Source organism: Peromyscus eremicus, chromosome 5 (genome assembly GCF_949786415.1).
Source record: "Peromyscus eremicus chromosome 5, PerEre_H2_v1, whole genome shotgun sequence".
Taxonomy (NCBI): Eukaryota; Metazoa; Chordata; class Mammalia; order Rodentia; family Cricetidae; genus Peromyscus; species Peromyscus eremicus.
The window spans coordinates 41,782,011-41,800,621 of record NC_081420.1 but is presented as its reverse complement, the minus strand read 5'-3'; the positions used below and the strand labels follow the sequence as shown (position 1 = coordinate 41,800,621).

Genomic DNA, 18,611 nt, shown 5'->3' with positions numbered 1-18,611 from the left:
ATAAAATGGGTTCCATTATTTGAAAACCACTGTCTGGCTAATAGGCACTTTGTAAAAAGAGTACATTTGTGGTGTTTTAAGAATGTAGTTGTTGGCAAAGGAAAGAAAAGCAGGCTTGTATGAGACTAACTTAGAGTCAGTACATTGTTTTAAAATATATGTTTATCTTTGTTTTCTCACTACATACAGAGTATAGATATAAGAAACCCAGCCACCAATGTTGATTCAGACAGGACTTTTGCATGAGTAACAGTGGTTTTCTTAAGAGTTGAAGTCACTTAAAGGGTAGTTTGAAACTCTTTGATTGGGCTCCAGTATTTTCGAAAGCATTCTCTCTTTTTCATATACTTTAAAATTATTCTCTTGTATGTTTTTCACAAATTTGAAAGTTTTAATTTTCATATAGGTCATTAATCCAGTCTGACACTCCGTAGTATGTGGCTGAGATTTACTTTCCTCCTTTGGATGGAGACAACCAGTCGTGCTAGCATCGTTTATGGGGAACTTATTGTCCGTCTTCTCCTGTACTTGTTTGCCTTGTCTGTGGTCCAGCATGTCAGGTTTTTGTGACTCAGGGGTCCCTAGTCCTCTCTACTTTGTTCTATGACCATACAACTTTGATTGCTTGCTACTTAGTACCAAGACTTTATTTCTAGGGGATGGAATCTGCTTCTGACCCCTCCTCACTCCCCGCCCCCCCTTACCTCTTTCTCCTCTTGGTTTTCTTCCTCCTTCTCATAGCAGATCAAGTTGCCTAGTCTTTTACTCTATCATATACATTTTAACAGGTGCTTGCCAAATCCCATTAGTATTTTGGTTAAAAATAGAATTTAATTTATGGCTTAGCTTTTTGAGAAATTGCTTTCTTGAGGTTATTGACTATATTGCCCATGATGGCAACATACATTGCCATGTAGTAGAGCACTGATTCATAAATATTTGTCATTTTTTCAGCAAAGGTCTTGTGTATATTGCTTAGCTAGCTCATACTTTTATATCCTTCATGAATGGCACCTCTCTTAGCTGTTTGTGTACCATTTGTTGGTTGTTTTCTTTTAAGCTTAATTTCTGCAAATCTAGAGATGTATTTATGAATCCACTCCCCCTTTGTATAGATCAACAAAGTCAAGTATCAAAGAGATGAGGTAACTGACTGGGTTTGTGGGGATAGCTAGCAGTACATCCTAGATCTTTACTCAGTTTGATCTAACTCTTCCTGTTTTGCTGACATCTTTTCCTTTCAGTTGGCCAGTATTTCTCTGATTCTTGCTACTTTGCTTAGCAGGACCTTTTTATAGTAAGAAACTCAAATCTCATTCCAGATCTTTCATGAATAAGGCATTTAATTTTCTAAATAGATGTCCTTAATAACAATTAGCTAATTCGTTTGGGCAGACACATTTACGGCAAAGAATAAGTCTACCAAATTAATGTTTTCTCTGGCCATTACCTATAGTTGAGTTCTTAACGAAAACACCAGTCTTAATTGAATTAACTTTTAAAAATTTTACTCATTGCATTACTAACACTCAGATACATGTAGGGTCAAGCCCCCCTAAGCAACATCAGTGTGCAGCTCTAGAGAAAATGAGAAGCTCTCACACAGGGTGCTGAATTATACATGAATTTGTAATGCTTTTATGGCTCTTTAATTGGCATATAATCATTTTTCTTATTTATAGTAAAAATGTTATATTTTGTTGTATTTTCATTTTGTAGCAATCATTCTTTTTATGGCTGAGTAGTATTATGTATGTACATGTTTAAATCACATTTTCTTTATCTGCTCATCCTTTGATGGACCTAGATGAGTATCATGGCTATTGTGAACTGTGCTGCCCTCAGCACGAGAGTGTAGATGTCTTTTAAACATACCAGCTTCATTTCCTTTGGATATGTACTCAGGAGTGAAACTGCAAGAACATATGATAGTTTACTTCTAGCATTTTGAGGAACTTCAAACAGTTTTCTCTAATGTCTGCTCTAATATGACACCTCCACCAATAGTGTCGAAGTTCCCTTTGATTCACAGCCTCCTCAGCATTTGCCAGTTTTTGTCTTTTTGAAAATAGTCATTGGAGAAGCTGGACATGCTGGCACACACCTTTAATCCCAGTACTTGGGAGGCAGAGGCAGGAGGATCTTTGTGAGTTCCAGGAGAGCCAGAGCTACAGAGGACAGCCAGCCCTGTCTTAAAAAACAATAGCCATTAGCCATTGGGATTGCTGAGTTAGTCTGTGAACTGCTAGAATACCTCTTTAGGTTCTCATTTCGCTCTGCCTGTAGCAGCAGAAAGAGGCAAATGGAGGGAGGGAGGCTGGAGTGGGGCCTCAGGGAAAACCTGCTCTCTGATGCGGGTTCCTGGGCTGGTCAGTTCTAGCTCTGAGTCCATATCCTGTTTTCCTGAATCCTCTCTCCGGCCTCCTCTTACATAAGGGCACTTCCTTTAGGAATGGAACAGGTGATTTTCTGGGAATGGATCTAGACATAGTTTGAGCCTCAAAGTCCAGAAGTAGTAGATGTCTGGGGCTCTTTGTAACTTAATCTAACAGCATGGAGGGGTATGGCTTGTTTATACCTGGACTCACTGTAGAAACATACTTCAATGGTGGGACATGAGCTCAGTTTTCAGCGACATCTGTGCCTGATAAATTAAGTATTAACCGGATAACAGAAGGTCATGACTTAGGGAAGGGTTTGAGACTTAAGTTGTTGAGAGAGAGAAAGATTATTATTCCTGTCTTTGAAGTTCTAAGTGGCCTATTAGCTTTAGTTCTTATATTTATTTTGCCTCTTCCTCTGGGTTCTGCCATCTCTAAAACATCCATTCCATTCATTGAGAAAGCATATACTGAGTATATTTTAAGCATCAGTGATGAGCTAGACACAGAAGATGCCCACTGTTCTTAAGCACATGCCCCTCTGGGCATGGAAAGAGACCAGTAGTTTTTAGAAAATGAACAAAGTATTCATTTTTATCTAGAGTTGGCATATAAGAGTCATCTGGGTAGAGTGTGGTGTGTGTTTCTATTTTAGTTTATTCTGAGAGCGTGGCTGTATAAGATAGATTTAAGAATGGACACAAAATTGGAGTTGGCTAGCTTCAAGTTTACAATAAAGCAAATATAAATGAATAAAGGATACAGATGGTTGCACCTGGTCTTGAAAGTTGGGGACTTATAGCTCTTAGTTCTCTAACCACACGTGTCTCAGGAGACATTCTTACAGCCTGACGAAGGCAGGAGTTCTCCTCTCAGGATGTGTGCTACCTGTGGCTCAGGCCTGTGCTCCGAGTTTGTGTTCTGCTTATGCCGATGCTGGAGCATCTGATATTTTCCTGGAAGGCCCTGCCTGTCCATCCTGGTCATGATTGTTATAAAGCACAAGGGACTGTCTCTTTAAAGAGAATGAAAGAGAGACAGGTCGTAGCACTGTAGAGTTCAGAACAGGCAGTGCTGATGCCCTGAAGCATGAAAGAACTTGGTGTGCTAGAGAACAAAAGGGAGCAGGACATTGGGCTGGTGTGGGTGGGTTGTCAGATATTAGTGGAAATACTGGCTGGAGACACACTGGGCTGAGTCTTCTAAAACCCTGGTAGGAATCTGTAAGTATTTTGGAGGGCCATTATTTTAACCTGTTGTCCAGGAACTTGAATGAGATGAACATTCCAACTGTATGGAAAAAGTCAGCTTTACATTCATTACTCCATCGGGAAGGTCCTCAGTAAACCATAATCATATACGCAGCAGCTAGGCCTTTGGAACCAGCAGGAATCAGAGCTATCTGCTCCTCTTAGTGTAGGAATCTTAAAGTATCATTTATGACCACTGTACTTTATTAGAAATGGTGGTAGCTCTGAGACCATGAGTGCAGAGGTCAGTAACTGAAGCTATGAACTCGATCCATGCTGCCACCCATTTGGGCATGTTAAGATTCCTGGAGCATAGGCCTGAGAGATGGCTCAGTGATTAAGAGCACCGATTGCTCTTCCAGAGGTCCTGAGTTCAATTCCCAGCAACCACATGGTGGCTCTAAACCACTTCTAATGAGATCTGGTGCCCTCTTCTGGCCTGCAGGGACACATGCAGGCAGAATACTGTATACATAATAAATAAATAAATGAAAAAAAAAAAAAAAGATTCCTGGAGCACAAGGTGTACCTTTCATCGGTGTTTCTCTCTTGCCATAGATACTTTCTGGCCCACAATGCATAGAATACTGTCTGGTTCTTTACAGAAGATGTTTTCCTACCCCTGCATTGATAACATAGAGCATGTACCACTTGGATTTACAATTTAAAAGTATTCAAATAGCCATCTGACTTGTTTGCAAGCTTACATGTTTTATTTCATGCACTCAAAACCATTGTTCAGACATGAGATCCATAGACTTCAGCTTCCTGAGACATCTAAGACCAAGAAAGGAAAAGAAAAAGAATCCTAGCACATGGTTTCTTAGGCAGGAGCATCAAATGAATGGGCTGATCTGTGTTCGGTTCGTTTGCCTAAGATTCATGCCCTACCCCATGGCAGCTCCTCCATTTCTTCAGGACCTGTCACCAAGCTACATCTTCTCTATGAGTAAATTGAGTCATTGTACACTTAGTATGTCAATCTGAGGGCTGATTTAAACACAATAATACGCTGTACAGTGTGATTGTGACTATCTTCATGTAGCACTGAGGGATATTATACAAGAGGGTGTACAGAGGTAGGATACAAACACTGTGCCATTTTTAACATAAGGGACTTGAGCCTCGCAGGCCATGTGTCTGAAAGACTGCCCACATCATTCCACATTTTGCCTCATGCTAATTCTATCTAGGTAGTTCCTCAATTGAGGTTCTTTCTTCTCAGGTGACTCCAGGTTGTGTCAAATAGACAATAAAAACTAACCACCCAGGGGTATGGGGGGATGGTTGAGCAGTTAGGATCCCTGGCTGCTCTTCAAGATGATCTGGGTTCCAGGGGATCCCATACCCTTTTCTGGCCTTTGTGTGCAGGCATGCATGTGGCGCGCGGTGTGTGTGTGTGTGTGTGTGTGTGTGTGTGTGTGTGTGCGCGCACGCAAGTAAAATACCCATGCACATAGGATAAATAAAATAATTAAAACCCAATCAATAAAACTAGGCAGCATGCCATTCATTTACTGTGAGACTTCTGTATGCCAGGAGTAGTGCATGATCAGATGACAGAGCTGCTATCACTGAAGCCAGGGATTATGTCAGGCCTACCTGACGACACCCAAATCTAGGCTCACAACAAGGCACATTTCTAATGCTCAGAATCACCTGGACATTCTTCTTTTCCTAAGTGTTTCCATCATTTTGTTCCCTAGCTCTCCAGTGTGAAAGTTCATACAACATTTTCTGTCTGGAGACTTGTTGGCACTGCTTGTAGGTGCTGCCTAGAACAGGATGTGAAGTTGGTACTTTCCCAACAGTTAGAGTCCCCCGTGACCAGCTAATGCCACTGGAATTGGTCTTTTAAAATGCTCTCTCCAAGCATGAGTTTCTTTCTCCTGGATGTGGCTGCAGAACTTTGTGTCTGGCTACCGGCTCTAACTTGCCCATCATAACTCAGGTTTAAACCTCGGCCATGGCCTTTGGTTGAGGGTAGATTGAAGTTGATAGCAGCAGGGGCTGGCAGTTAGGTCTCCATTCCAATGGTATTGGAGTGCTCCGTGTTTTCCACCCAGTTGGTACAGATTCTTCTGTCTCAAACCGTGACCATCACTCTCTCTTAAAACCGTGGGCAAGGCTTTGTGTGTCAGGCATTCTCCTTATTGTCGTCTTTCCCTTATTGTAGATGAAGAGCACCATACATAGGGTCACCCAATAGAGTATCAGTATTTTTTCAGCATGTGCATGCTGTATTGTCTGCATTTAGACTGATACTCTAGGATGACTGGCTGTCACTTCCAATATTATCATACAATAAAAAAATCCTTTATTCTCAAACATTCTTCTCCAGTAGTACTTTAGTGACCATATTATATAACTAGCCTGCTTAACTATCATTTCTTAAAAATTTCCTTTGTCCTAAGGAACATTTGAAAGACTTACTGTATCAGTCAAAGTGTAATCAGGGTACAGAAACCATATCGGTATTGAATTAGTAGAAATTCAATTTAGATAACTGGCTGCTAGTGAAAGCTGGTTAATTTTGAGTATCAGGGTGAAAAAGACTCTGATAAGCCTAGATGGAATAGTTGCAGAAAAATGATGTGGCCCTTAGTCTGAGGAAGAAGATCTTTTAGCTTAAGATCAGGAGTGAGCACTGCCTCTCTCTGTGTAGCCCTGGGCAGAGGGTATGATTCTCCAACTGCCTATCATGCACAGATAGGTCAGAGGAAAGCAACTTGACCAGTTGACCTGTGCTGGACCATAGAGCTGCTTTATTGCTGGAGGGTTAGGTTTCAGAGCTACTTAGAAGTGGTTTTTGGTAAGATTCTGGCCAAGGAGCATGGGGGCATGCAAGCGCACAGACCTTTCATATGGAGTCATACTGGGGGAGAAGCTCACTTCATTACTCTCTGCTGGTGAAATGTCACATTCTCCCAATTGGCCAAGGGAAAGCTGCTCAGGTCTAGCTTCAATGCAGTAATGCAGGGCCAAGGTCAGTGGAGTTTGAGTTGAGACAAAGCAAGCAAATGATTGGCCTATGAAATTTGGACCTTTGTTGCAGGATATTTGATCACACTGTGATACTCTGAAACTGTTAATAGAGTTAACCTTGAATCAGGGGATGGAGTCAGCGACTAGCTGACTAGAATTAGCCATAGAGATTTTGGAGAACCCAGGATAACATAGAGAGGCACAGGAAGGAGTAGGGAAGGCCTTGGAAAGATTCAAGGGCCCTTTTGATCTGCAAAGCACGGAGAGAGGATCAGCTGGTCATTCCTCTGCCGCTTTCTTTTCTTTTCTTTTTTTTTTTTTTTTTTTTAACTTTTTACTCCAATATCTGATTCCTGAGATTTTAGCTTCTTATTCTGCCTTAAATGTGGGTGTGGGGAATTATTATGAATAACTATGAAATATTACCCGCACTTTCAATTTTTCTGTAAGATAAAAACTTGAATAAATGTAGAATTTGAGCATTTTAAGGGCCATTGTCAGACATGACAAAATTCATACACCAAAAAATGTGTTCCTTATTGACAATCAATCCTTCATGCTCTATATGGAAGGAAAGGCATTGGTTTTTATCATGGAACCCACTGCCTATTAACTGTTGGAATCTTGGCATTATCTCTTAGATTGTTCGCTTTGGTACTGGAAGGTGCTGTGTGGGCCTGCATCTCTGGGGTTGGAGCCTGTACACAGTTGCTCAAGTCCACTCTCCTGGCTTAGTTTCCTGAAGGTTTTCTCCTGCCTTTTCTAACTCACAACTGACAGATTTATTTCCCTGAGATTCCTTCATCATATCAGTAGAACTGCTCAAGCGCCTTCAATATTTCCTCCCTGTTTGCTGGGTTGGGAATAGGAAGAGTATTGATGTTTGGCACTGGGCCCTCTGCCTCCCTTCTGCTGATAAGGAACCAGGCTGCTTGAGAGCAGTTGGCCCAGGCTCAAGCTGGATTTTCCTGCCTCTCAGTCCGTTGTACCTTCCAGACCACTGTGGGTCCAGCTTCCTTACCCCACCACTGTTCTCCAACACAGTACCTGTCCTGAGAGAGATTTGATTGACACTTGACCTGATCCCCTGGTGCTCAGACTATGCCTTTGCCTATGTCAACGGGATGGAGTGCTAACATTGTGCCCTGAGCTTTTCTGCTTGTGGAGACTGCCTACACTCACTTAAGTGTCATCACAATCACATCCCATTCTCTGTTGAACAAATCTCAGTGGACAATATTCCAGGGTGTTAGAAGGACAGGGATTTGAAGTGCATTCCATCTGAATTTGGGATCCAGGGCCTGGGCACTTCCTGCTATGTGAAAATAATTGTATTTTCCCACTTACGAACTTTAGTAGACTTTGAATAATGCCTGTTCCTGTAAGACAAGCTTGTTTGTCTCCAGAGAAACACACTGTTCTTTATCTGTGTCTTGGCCCTCGATTAAAACACCAAAGGGGACAGGCAGTCTCCTCTGTTTGTTCACTTAGACTTGCCTGTTCTAGGACACTGCTGGGCTGCTGGGAGCTGCCGACTCCCGCCCTGTCCAGTTCTTCTAGCTCAGATCTTCCTATGGAGAGCAAAAGAGCAGACGACTCACTGTGGCCTAGGTCTTCAGTCCGTAGGACCTTAACATCTCTGACCATAGGCCTCGTTCCTTGTAGTTTTTCAGTTCTTAGACTTGAGAACAGGGTATCAGGCTGCTGTGGAGAGTGGAAGCATTCAAACAGCGACAGCTGAGCATGACAGAAGAGCAGGAAAGAAGCCACAGATGGCACCTTTCTGGGCGGAGGTGAAGTGCTGCAGCCGGAGTGGGAAGGCAGTGTCTCTGACCAGTAACTCTGGAAGAGCCATGTGTTAGTTGCAGGAAATGGTCTTCATTTTTCCTTCACCCTGCCCCTCCAACTTCTCTCCCCACCCCCATCATTGCAGAGGGGAGGGAGTTCAGATTTTACTTTAGGGCATCTTAACACTCCTTCCTAAAGTTCATCTGTTGTCTTCCATCCACAGACTTTGCTCCGTAGCATAGCAACCAATGTGTCATATACTGCCCTTAATTGCTTCATTAACCTCAAGATGGGAAAGTGAAGCAAACGGACATAGGATGGATTAACGGGGTCATGTTTACATGTGCAGTCGCTCTGTCTGATGTTTAGGCAACGGTTCTGAAGAACAGTGTTATCTCGGAGTAAAACATCTAAAGTTAGGGGCTCCTCCCAAGTGAGAGAGGCAAAACAAACAGTGATGGAGAGAGGAGATGGCAAGGATGTACCTGTCTGCTAAGGACCAAGACCCCTAATATTGGAAGCTTTCCCACCCGCTAAGGTTCTCTGCTGTCTCTGGTAAGCAACAGAAGAGACAGCGTTTGTGCTTTTGACCAGATACAGTTCTGGATTAGCCTAGGTAGAAAGTTGGCGTACTGAGGAAATCAGACTCTGGAGGAGAAGGTTTGACAACAGTGGCATTCTTCTGTAGGATCCAGGCCTCCCAGAGGCTGAGTGGACGAGGCAGGTGCATAAAGAAACAGAGACAATCTGTTGGGATGCCTGTAAATGTCCAGGGCTAGTGCAGACTGCAGCGGGTTGTGTGGGTAAATATGACAGCACTCTCCGCTGCTGTCCCTTGGCCACTTGTCATTCTTCTCGTGGGCTGTGTGCAGGCCTGGCAGCTCCCTGCAGAGATGTTCTTTCTCCTCTTCATGTTTGAGGAGGTGGCACTAGGAGGCCTGTTGACTGCAGACAGTGGTACCTTGAAATTCAGAATGCTTGTTCTAAATGTGTCTTATGATGGTTTGTTTTTCTTTTTGTAAAGTTTAAATTAAATTGACTGTTTTAACTGGCACATAAAAATATAACAGTTACACATATTTTTGGTACCATATGCTCTTTTGGTACCCTTATGCACTGTGTCATGTTTAAATCAGGGTCAACTCTCTCTCTCTCTCTCTCTCTCTCTCTCTCTCTCTCTCTCTCTCTCTCTCTCTCTCTCTCTGTGGAGAGGGCAGAGGGCAGCCTTGCGTGTCATTCCTCATGAGACATCTATTGCCTCCATTTTTTGGCATGCCTTCTACTGGCCTGCAGCTTATTGATGATGATAGATTGGCTGGCCAGCAAACCCTAAGGATTCACCCCTGTCCATCTCCCCTGAGCTAGTATTACTAGTACAGGCTACTACTACTTGCTTTTCTACGTAGAAGCTGGGGATTGAACTGAGGTTGTCATGCTTGCCAAATGGGCACTTACTTTACTGACAGAATTATCTCTGCAGCCCTTACATAATCTATTTCCTCAGCTATTTATCATTTCTAAATAGTAACAACACACAATCCCCTTTCCTAATTCTTTAAGATATGCAGTATGTAATAGTTACATAGAGTCACTCTCTGTATAATGCCACATCAAATCCTAACTTCCATACGCCCGCCCGTGGCTGAGCTCCCATTGAGTAGCCTTTCTCTTCTTTGTCCCCGACACACTTGCTTCCCCCTCCTCCATGGCCTCTGGGAACCACCATTCTCAACTCTTGTGGGGCCTGCTTTTCTATACTTCACACAAGAGTGAGATCATGTGGTATTTGTCATTCTGTACCTAGCTTGTTTCCCTTGGTCTAGTAACTTTGGTTCTATCCTTGTTCAAAATGATACAATTCCACTTTTTCCTGGCTGATTGGTCTTCCATTGTGTTTCTGTATCCATTTATCATTTGATAGACATTTAGGTTGCTTCCATTTTTGGCACTACAGGAAGCATCCGAGTGTAAATGTTTTTTCTATACGGTGATTTGATTATATGTGTACTCATGCATTGCTAGGTCATATGGGAGGTTTTCTTCTGAGTTTTTAAGGAACCTTATTTCCCATAGTAACTATATTAATTTACCAATTATGTACAGTGTTCCAATCTTTTTTTTTCTAATTCTTACCAACACTTTAGTCTTTTTTTTTTCTTTTGGAGTTTGTGAGACAGGGTTTCTCTGTGTAGCCTTGACTGTCCAGGAACTTGCTTTGTAGACCAGGCTGTCTTAAAACTCAGAGATCCACGTTCCTCTGTCCCCTAAGTGCTATGATTAGTCACTATGCACTATGCCTGGCTAGGCTTTTTTTTTTTTTTTGTAATAACTATTCTTATAGGCGTGAGCTGATAAATCACTGTTTTTGATTTACATTTCGCTGATGATTAGTTATATTATTTGCAAAAGACTTCATAGCAACACCAAGATCAGTATTTAGTTGAATAGCAGTCAATCCATTTGACATATCGGACAGCCTAATCAAGTTGAAAAGACCGTCAGAGAAGGAGTAATCCCCTGGGAATTAGAATTTTGGCTTATGTGGTTGATATATTGTACACCCCAATAAATTTATCTGGGAGTCAGAGAACAGAACAGCCACTATATTAAACATAGGTTTAGGCTGTAGTAGCACACGCCTTTAATCCTAGCATTCTGGAGGCAGAGATCCGTCTGGATCTCTGTGAGTTCAAAGCCACACTAGAAACAGCCAGGCATGGTGACACATGCCTTTAATCCCAGGAAGTGATGGCAGGAAGCAGAAAGGTATATAAGGCATGAGGACCAGGAACTAGAGACTTTTAAAGCTTTTAGCTTTTAGCAGCAGTTCAGCCGAGATCCATTCAGATGAGGATTCAGAGGCTTTCAGTCTGAGGAAACAAGATCAGCTGAGGAATTGGCAAGGTGATCAGAGTTCTGTTTCTCTGATCATTCAGCGTTCACCCCAATACCTGGCTCTGGGTTTGTTTTTATTAATAAGACCTTTTAAGATTTGTGTTACATTAGATAGGTATTTAAAACGTGTGGATCATGATACTACATACACTCTAGGATTGTAGAAACAGAAGAGAATTTTGAAGAAGGAGTCAAAGAATCCTGGGTTGAAAATAGTTGGTGCTCTCCATTTTAGAGTTTCTGGACTTCTCAGGAAGTTTTTGCAGTGAGCAATCATGCCTTTGACCCCAGCAGGAGACTCCTGGAAGAATAAATTGGTGAGAGTGAGGATTTCTCAGTTGATTCTCTAGAGGATGAGAATTAATCCTGTTTCACTTTGGATCTGTTCCAGTGCTTCATTCCTTACTTTGGAAGATGCCTACTCTCAGTCTTGCCTGATCCGAGGGCTTAATTCATGAGGCTGCCTGTTTGTCAGGATCCCTAATTCATAAGAATTTCAATTCTCCGTCTTCTCTGATTCCTCAGTGTGTTCAGAAGCTGGCCATGGAGGAGGGATGATGTACATTCAGCTTCCTTAGTACTCTGCAGCTAACATTGACTCACTTCCTCTTCACTCTCTTAGAATTGTAGACTCATTCAGCTTGAAATGACCTGAATTTACATTGCTGTTCCCAGCCAGCCTGCTCTGTGGCCATTGGGCCCCACCTTACCCCTCTGGTAATAAGGAGATGGCTCTCTACAGAGTGATGTGGTGTTTCTGGGACATTCTAGATAAAGACGAAAGGCCCATGTTGTTGTTGTTGTTGTTTGCTCACTGGGGATAGGTTTCAGGCTTGCCTGTGTGTGGTGTGAAGTATCTAGAAGTACTTTTCTTTGAGAGGGAGTGCTCAATCTGTCCCCTGACAGCTAGTTCTTTGTAGACAATTTATTGTCTGTAACTAGTAAGAACTGGACAAGGAAACAAGTGATGGATGAGCCTTAGACACACCAGTGGGGAGTTTCCCACCAGCTCCGTGTACCTGCTGTTCCATAGCCTGTGGCTTGTTTCAAAGGGTGTGGAAAGCAAGTCTACTAGTCTCAGAGCTCCTTGGGGCTAGAGCTAGGGTGAGTCCTGCTAGGTTGCCACCTTCTAGAGGCTGAGCATGGTGCATACTCTGGTGGAAAGAACCAGAAGGGACAGTGAAATTTAATCTTTAGTGCTAACGATGTCAGGGGTGGCTCCATGCTCACAGACTGATCTGGAATCTGCTCATTCATGCTACTTATTCCTGACTTCAAGGGATCGTGCCTAAGGAACCAGCTGATGCCAAGAAACCCTTTGAAAAAAATCACAACTTTATTGAGAGATGCTTTGCAGAACAAAATTTAACTATTTTCGATATGTTCAATTTGTTTATTTTTAGTTTTTTTTGGGGGGGATTTATATGATTATTACCACAATTAATTTTCAAAAAATTTTGACGTAGGAATAAATGTTTCTGTGGATATCAGTATACAAGTTTTTGTTTTTGTGGACATGTTTTCAGTTCTATCAGCTGTAGAATTTCTAGACCATGTTCCCTGAATACATTTTTACAGTTATTATTTTGCTTTGCTATTTTGAAGTCTCATATTCTCTGAGTTAAGCTTCTTTGTAGAAATAATTGAAAGTTACACAAATGAAAATAGAGGGGATCATAAAAATGTTCATTGCACAGAATCAGGTTGAGATATATTTGCTTTTGTTCTCCTCTTTATCATGCTTCTACTTAAAGATTTACTAAAGCTCTTCTTTTCATCTTTTGCAGAATCGCAATGAAATAAAAAATGGAACTATTCTTCGATTAACCACGTCTCCAGTAAGTTGATCTTAGTTTATTGCTTCTCATTGAAAGTTTCCCAACTAGGTCTGCTGTATGTGATGGTGGGTACAGAGCAGCGAGAGTGACTTCTGCAGAACCCAGATTGCAGTGTCCTCCCAGACAGATTCTAGATTCACAGGAGCATTCTGCTTTCTCTTTCCCATGACAGGCAGGTGACTTTGTCTCAGGACACTGTCAAGTAAATGGATGGTGAAGACTTGAAGTTTGTGGTAGTTAACCCAGCCACAGCTCTCATAGTACAAATGGGATAGCAGCTGTCCTGATTGGTTTGGCCCACTTACCCACACATCACCTGATGCCATGGAACAGACAAAACTAAACCAACCAACCAACCAACCAATCAACCAATCAAGCAAACAAACAAACAAACAAACAAACAAAAAACCCCGATAGCCTACTACTGCCTTTCAAGTCTCTGTGTGTGTGGTGTGTGTGTAGGAATGAAGTGTGTGGTGGTGGGGTGAGGTGGGTGGGTATTTGATTATTTTCTACCCTGGATCTGTTATTAAACATTCCCTAAAATCAGCTCAAGCGCATCACTTTCTTACGCAGTTTTCCTTTCAGCTGATTCTATATAAAACATTTGAAGGTTTCTGAAGAAAAGCAGCTAAATAGGATGCCGCAATATATTTAGACTATGGCTGGGGTTGTGATCTTTCTTATATGTAGCAATGCTGCATAGCGACATTAGCATATTTAAAATATCTTCCTTCACAGCACAATTCCTTGCTTCCCTGAAAAATAACATGCACAAAGTACTGCAAGTGTTACTATTTTCACACTGCAAATGTGATGAAATGTGTATATATCTATCATTTTCAGTTCCCACTGAAGCCATGTGCTAGGCTAAAAATAAATTCAAAAATTGGGAAAAGCATCTGGCTGGAATTAAAGAGTGGGTACTGTAGCTACCGCAAATTCTTCTCATTGAAAATTACATTATAGCCTTGAAAACTCAAACATTTTCGCCTGTAACATCTTGAACCTAACATAGTGATGAGCTCTGGGGACTGTCTGCTGGAGTCGATGGAGCCATCTTCCAGTTCCTTCATGCCAGCGCGTAGAAAATACAGTTGGCCTGTGGGTTTGAATGGCTGTAAGATGAGCTGACAGGTTGGCACCAGCCTTTCCCTGGCGTTCTCATTCATCAGGTCAAGGTTCTTTATGCTTCCCTTTTCCTCTGTTAATTACTGCCTCTAGAGAGGCCCAGTGTTCTGTCTAGGCTGGCTCCATGTCAGGGAAGAATTGACTCTGTTATTGCCCTGGGTTCTTAAACAAAATTCCCTATGTACCATGACATGAAAGGGGAAGAGACACTGTCCAGGGAACAGAGGGGACTACTGAGAGAGGAAGAGGGAGAGGGAGAGGGAGAGGGAGAGGGAGAGGGAGAGGGAGAGGGAGAGGGAGAGGGAGAGGGAGAGTTGTAGGGTAAGGTGAGGAATATCTCACTACGTTCTATACTTCCCTGAAGATAATCCCAGGTAATAAAACAAATAAAATAAAAGAAGACTCAGTGTGGGGATGAGGTGGTTTTTTGTTTTTTGTTTTTTGTTTTTTTTTTTTCCTGGAAAGACAGTGTGTGATAAGAGTTGTCATCAGAGACAGTGGAATAGTGATTGTAGAAGAATGATTCTCTCACTGGAAGTTCTGTGACTGAAAAGGTGGGTGAGGCAGTCCCTAGGGCACTATTGTAATGCAGGAGTCCACTCAACAGAGACGGTTTTGCACTTCCTAGAGCGGTGGCCTCTACACCAGTACCAGCAGTGGGACTTTAGAGATGCTGATGTCTAGCCTTGCTAGTAAGACTGGGCAACAGTGTCTGAGAATGGGGCCTATACACCTACACTTAAAGGAGCCTTTTGTGTGGGGTTGAAGCCACAGAGGTCTATAACTACGTGTTAGCACACAGCAGTTTATATGGAAACTAAAAGCTTCATTCATTGCTGGATTTTTTTTTTTAATTTTGTGTTTAAATGAAAATGGACGAGACAGGCTATCTCACTTTAAACAAATTTATGTATTTTTGTTTTTGAGATAGGGTCTCTCTATGCTAGTCCTGGCTGTCCTGGAATTCCCTATATAGACTAGGCTGGCCTTGAACTCACAAACATCTTCCTGCTTCTGCCTTCCAAGTGATAGAATTAAAGGCATGTGCCACCCTGCCTGGCCTAATTCACTTTTTATGTATATAATAAAATATAAAGAAGTGTTTTCACTAAATTTGTTAGGAAGTATTAGAGTGCAGTAAAGAAGCCAGTAGATGTTTTTATACTACTTTTTATATGAAGTTCTTTTCCCACAGTGGTTGACTTGTCCCTGCACATAGATAACAGCATACATAAGTGTGTGCAAAGCTACATACAGACATGTATATATGATTATACACACATGCACACACATGCACACATGCACTCTAGTTTTAGGTGAGGTACAGAGTGTGTGTACATGTCTGTGAGCTCCGGAGCAGGCCTGGTGAGCTTCAGTAGAAGCTGAGGAGTACCTCTGTCCACCTGCTCTGCTCAGAACCAGGAACTAAAACTGAGGTCATGTACTGCACAAAGCACATTTTAGCTATGTTCCTGTTGAAAAAGTTTAGACTGACAGACTGTCATTTTCCCTTTCTTGGAATTTATTAAAATAAATTTCATAATGAGCTGGGCATGATGCTATATCCCTGCATTTTGGGAGACAGAAGCTGGCAAATCTCTCTGAGGATGAGGCCAGCCTGGTCTACACAATAAGTTCCAGATCAGCCAGGCTTACATAGAGAGACCCTATTTTAGAAAAGTTATTCCCCCCAAATTCTCATAATGAATGTCTGTGTATTCTTGGAATGGGTAGAGACTATGAAGTAGTATACACCCCAGACATCATAAAAAAGAGGTTGGTACATTTAACTATCCCCAAATAAAATCTTCAAAACATTTGTGTTTGGAAATAACTCCAGACTCAGTGTCAAGAATGATGCATCAGAAAATAGCAGGTACTAGTCTGCACGACCTAGGCCTGATTCCTTAATTCACAGAATCCTTTATGTATGGATTCATACTGCTTCAACATGTGTGGTCATAGGTATAGCAGAAGCAAAAAAGGGAAAATTATATATCCATATATACTTACATATATGTATGCATCATCTCATGTAGAGAGATTTCAGTCTCTTTCTTGAAAGGAATGGAGTTTATGTTCTTAGTAATTAGTGCAAGGAGAGGATGATGTGGATCAGCGCATGAACTGGTGCAGCCTTGGCAGGGAACCTAGCTGGTCCACCCAAGTACATTATATATATTCTCTTTTAACTTAATTCTCCTGTTGGGGATTTATCTGATAAGTAGACTCAAAATTACAGGACATGCATACCACACACATGTGCACCCAGGCATGGCTGTATTTCTTCTAGTGACCAAAACCTGGGACCCAGTTATCGTTTGGATAAGACTTTAGTATGTAGCACCCTGGAGGCATCTCCAAAGAACATTACTAGGTGTAAAAGTTGATGGCAGAACAATGTATGTACAACAATGGTTATTCTGTTTATAGAAATGAAAAAAACATATATTCTGATAAAAGGATCAAAATGTCTCTCAGAGGATACCACAGGCAGTGCTTAGTGGCACACTATTTATTATATAATCTCCTAAAGTACTTATGCATTTCTTCTTGTCTCATGTGCTGGTATTACTTATGATTAAATGAGCAGTGTGAACTCATTGTAGTATGCAGAAAGTATATGCATCACATCTGCAACTAGAAACATTTCTGTTCTCCAGTCTATGCAACTATGCGACGAGCCACTAAGATGTATGGATGAGTTCCTCTTCCCCTGCTCTCTCACTTCATTCCTTGTACACAGAGAAGCCCAAACTACTTATTAAGAACCCACTATTGCCTTGTTATCTCCAAGCACAAGCCTTCCTGCTGTTCTCTGGTGTTCCGGATGCACAGTGGGAATCATCTAGATCAGAAGACCTGTCACTGTGATTTTGGGGCCTTCTTCCGGTGGTGATAAGAAAGATTTTGATATGTCAGTCATTCCATGGATTCAGGTTATCAGAGATTCTTATCAATGCGCATTATCGTATTATTAACAGATGAGGATTTTTAAATCTGTACGGGTTTAAAGAATGAGGGAGTCTCTGAAGCCGTTCATAACATGCCTGCAGAGAGATGACCCATGGGAGATAAGAAGAATAGGACTCAGTAGCTGGTGTTGGTTCAAACTTCTAGTCTGATCCGGAGTGGTTTATTTTGAGCATACTTAAGCATTGCATATTTTGGTGAAAACTTCTCTGGTGATAAGTAATTCAACCCTTCATTCACAACAAAGCATACATAAATCTCTTTGAGGACCAAAATACACTCAATAAAGATCAGATGTGACTACATTGTAACCCTTTGTAAACTACATATGCCTTCCATAATGAGGTTCTACAGATAGGCTAAGAAAAAAACAAGTTTGTGGAAAGAGTATCAGGGTGAGGGAGAGGGGTTCAGTGCTGTCTCTGGCCACATGGATAGTGTAAAGGTCCCCAGGCTAGAAAGCACATCTGCTCCCAGCCTTCTGGGCAGGTAACAGGTATTACATTCCTTTCCTTGAATGAACAGCTCTGTATGCTTAACATTTCAGGGTTCCCTAGTGCTTATCTGTGAGCACAAAGCCCTCAGTGCCTCCTACAGAAAAACTGAAAAAGAGTTACAAAATGTCTATATTCTATTTTTCTTCCATTGCTTTAGAGGCCTAACTTTGGAGAAGTCAGTGGAGAGAACAGATTATAGGGTTAGCAAGGTTAGGTGTTCCCGGCATAGTTTACGTGGAGGTGCAGATGGCTTAGGCATCATGGCTGTCGGGGTGCCACTGGGAGGGAGAATCTTGTGAAGGGCCAAGCCCCAAGGCTTCATGAAGTGATTCTCTTTGCTGAAGGAGGCCTGTGTTTTGGCGAACAGTGTGATGTTGTTCTATTTCTCTGAGTAGAGGGTTGTGAGTAGGGAGATGGAGCATTTGAGAAGTCATCTGTGTACTATGTGCACTAGGCAGTGAGGTAAGTGTCCTGCTGGATAGGCTGGAGGCAGAGGTGTACCAGTCTCTACTGTGTGTATATAGTATTTAGAGCTGTGGACAGGTGACATCACCCACCTCCCTCCATAGAGAAGGTCTGGAGGGCTCAGTGCAGAGCCTTGGGGACACTCACAGGTTGGCAGAAGTGAAGAAAATGTTCCAGGGATGAGAATACTTAGGGGCTTGATGACTGTGGAGATGTCAGGGAAGAGGAAAAGAGGAAAATGGTTGCTGGACCAGTCCCCACAGGTAGTGCTGGCCGAAAGGAGGTGCTCTTCAGTACTTAAGTAAGGATGGGCCTGGAGACTTCACCAGAGAAAGGAAGGGATGAAAGAAGGAGGCAACAGCTTCAGAGTTGCTCCTTTCTCTACAGGTACTGAGAATGGGGAGCCCA

At 42.1% G+C, this 18,611-nt stretch overlaps 1 protein-coding gene across 2 annotated transcripts in view; it reads left to right on the top strand.

Moving 5' to 3' along the window:
• The window catches only part of Elmo1 (engulfment and cell motility 1), a 532,595-nt gene that overhangs the window by 137,328 nt on the left and 376,656 nt on the right, over window positions 1-18,611 (top strand). For both annotated transcript variants that reach the window (XM_059263360.1, XM_059263361.1), the window contains exon 5: window positions 13,087-13,137. In XM_059263360.1, coding sequence (XP_059119343.1) covers window positions 13,087-13,137 — 51 coding nt within the window. The remainder of the gene's footprint in view (window positions 1-13,086; window positions 13,138-18,611) is intronic.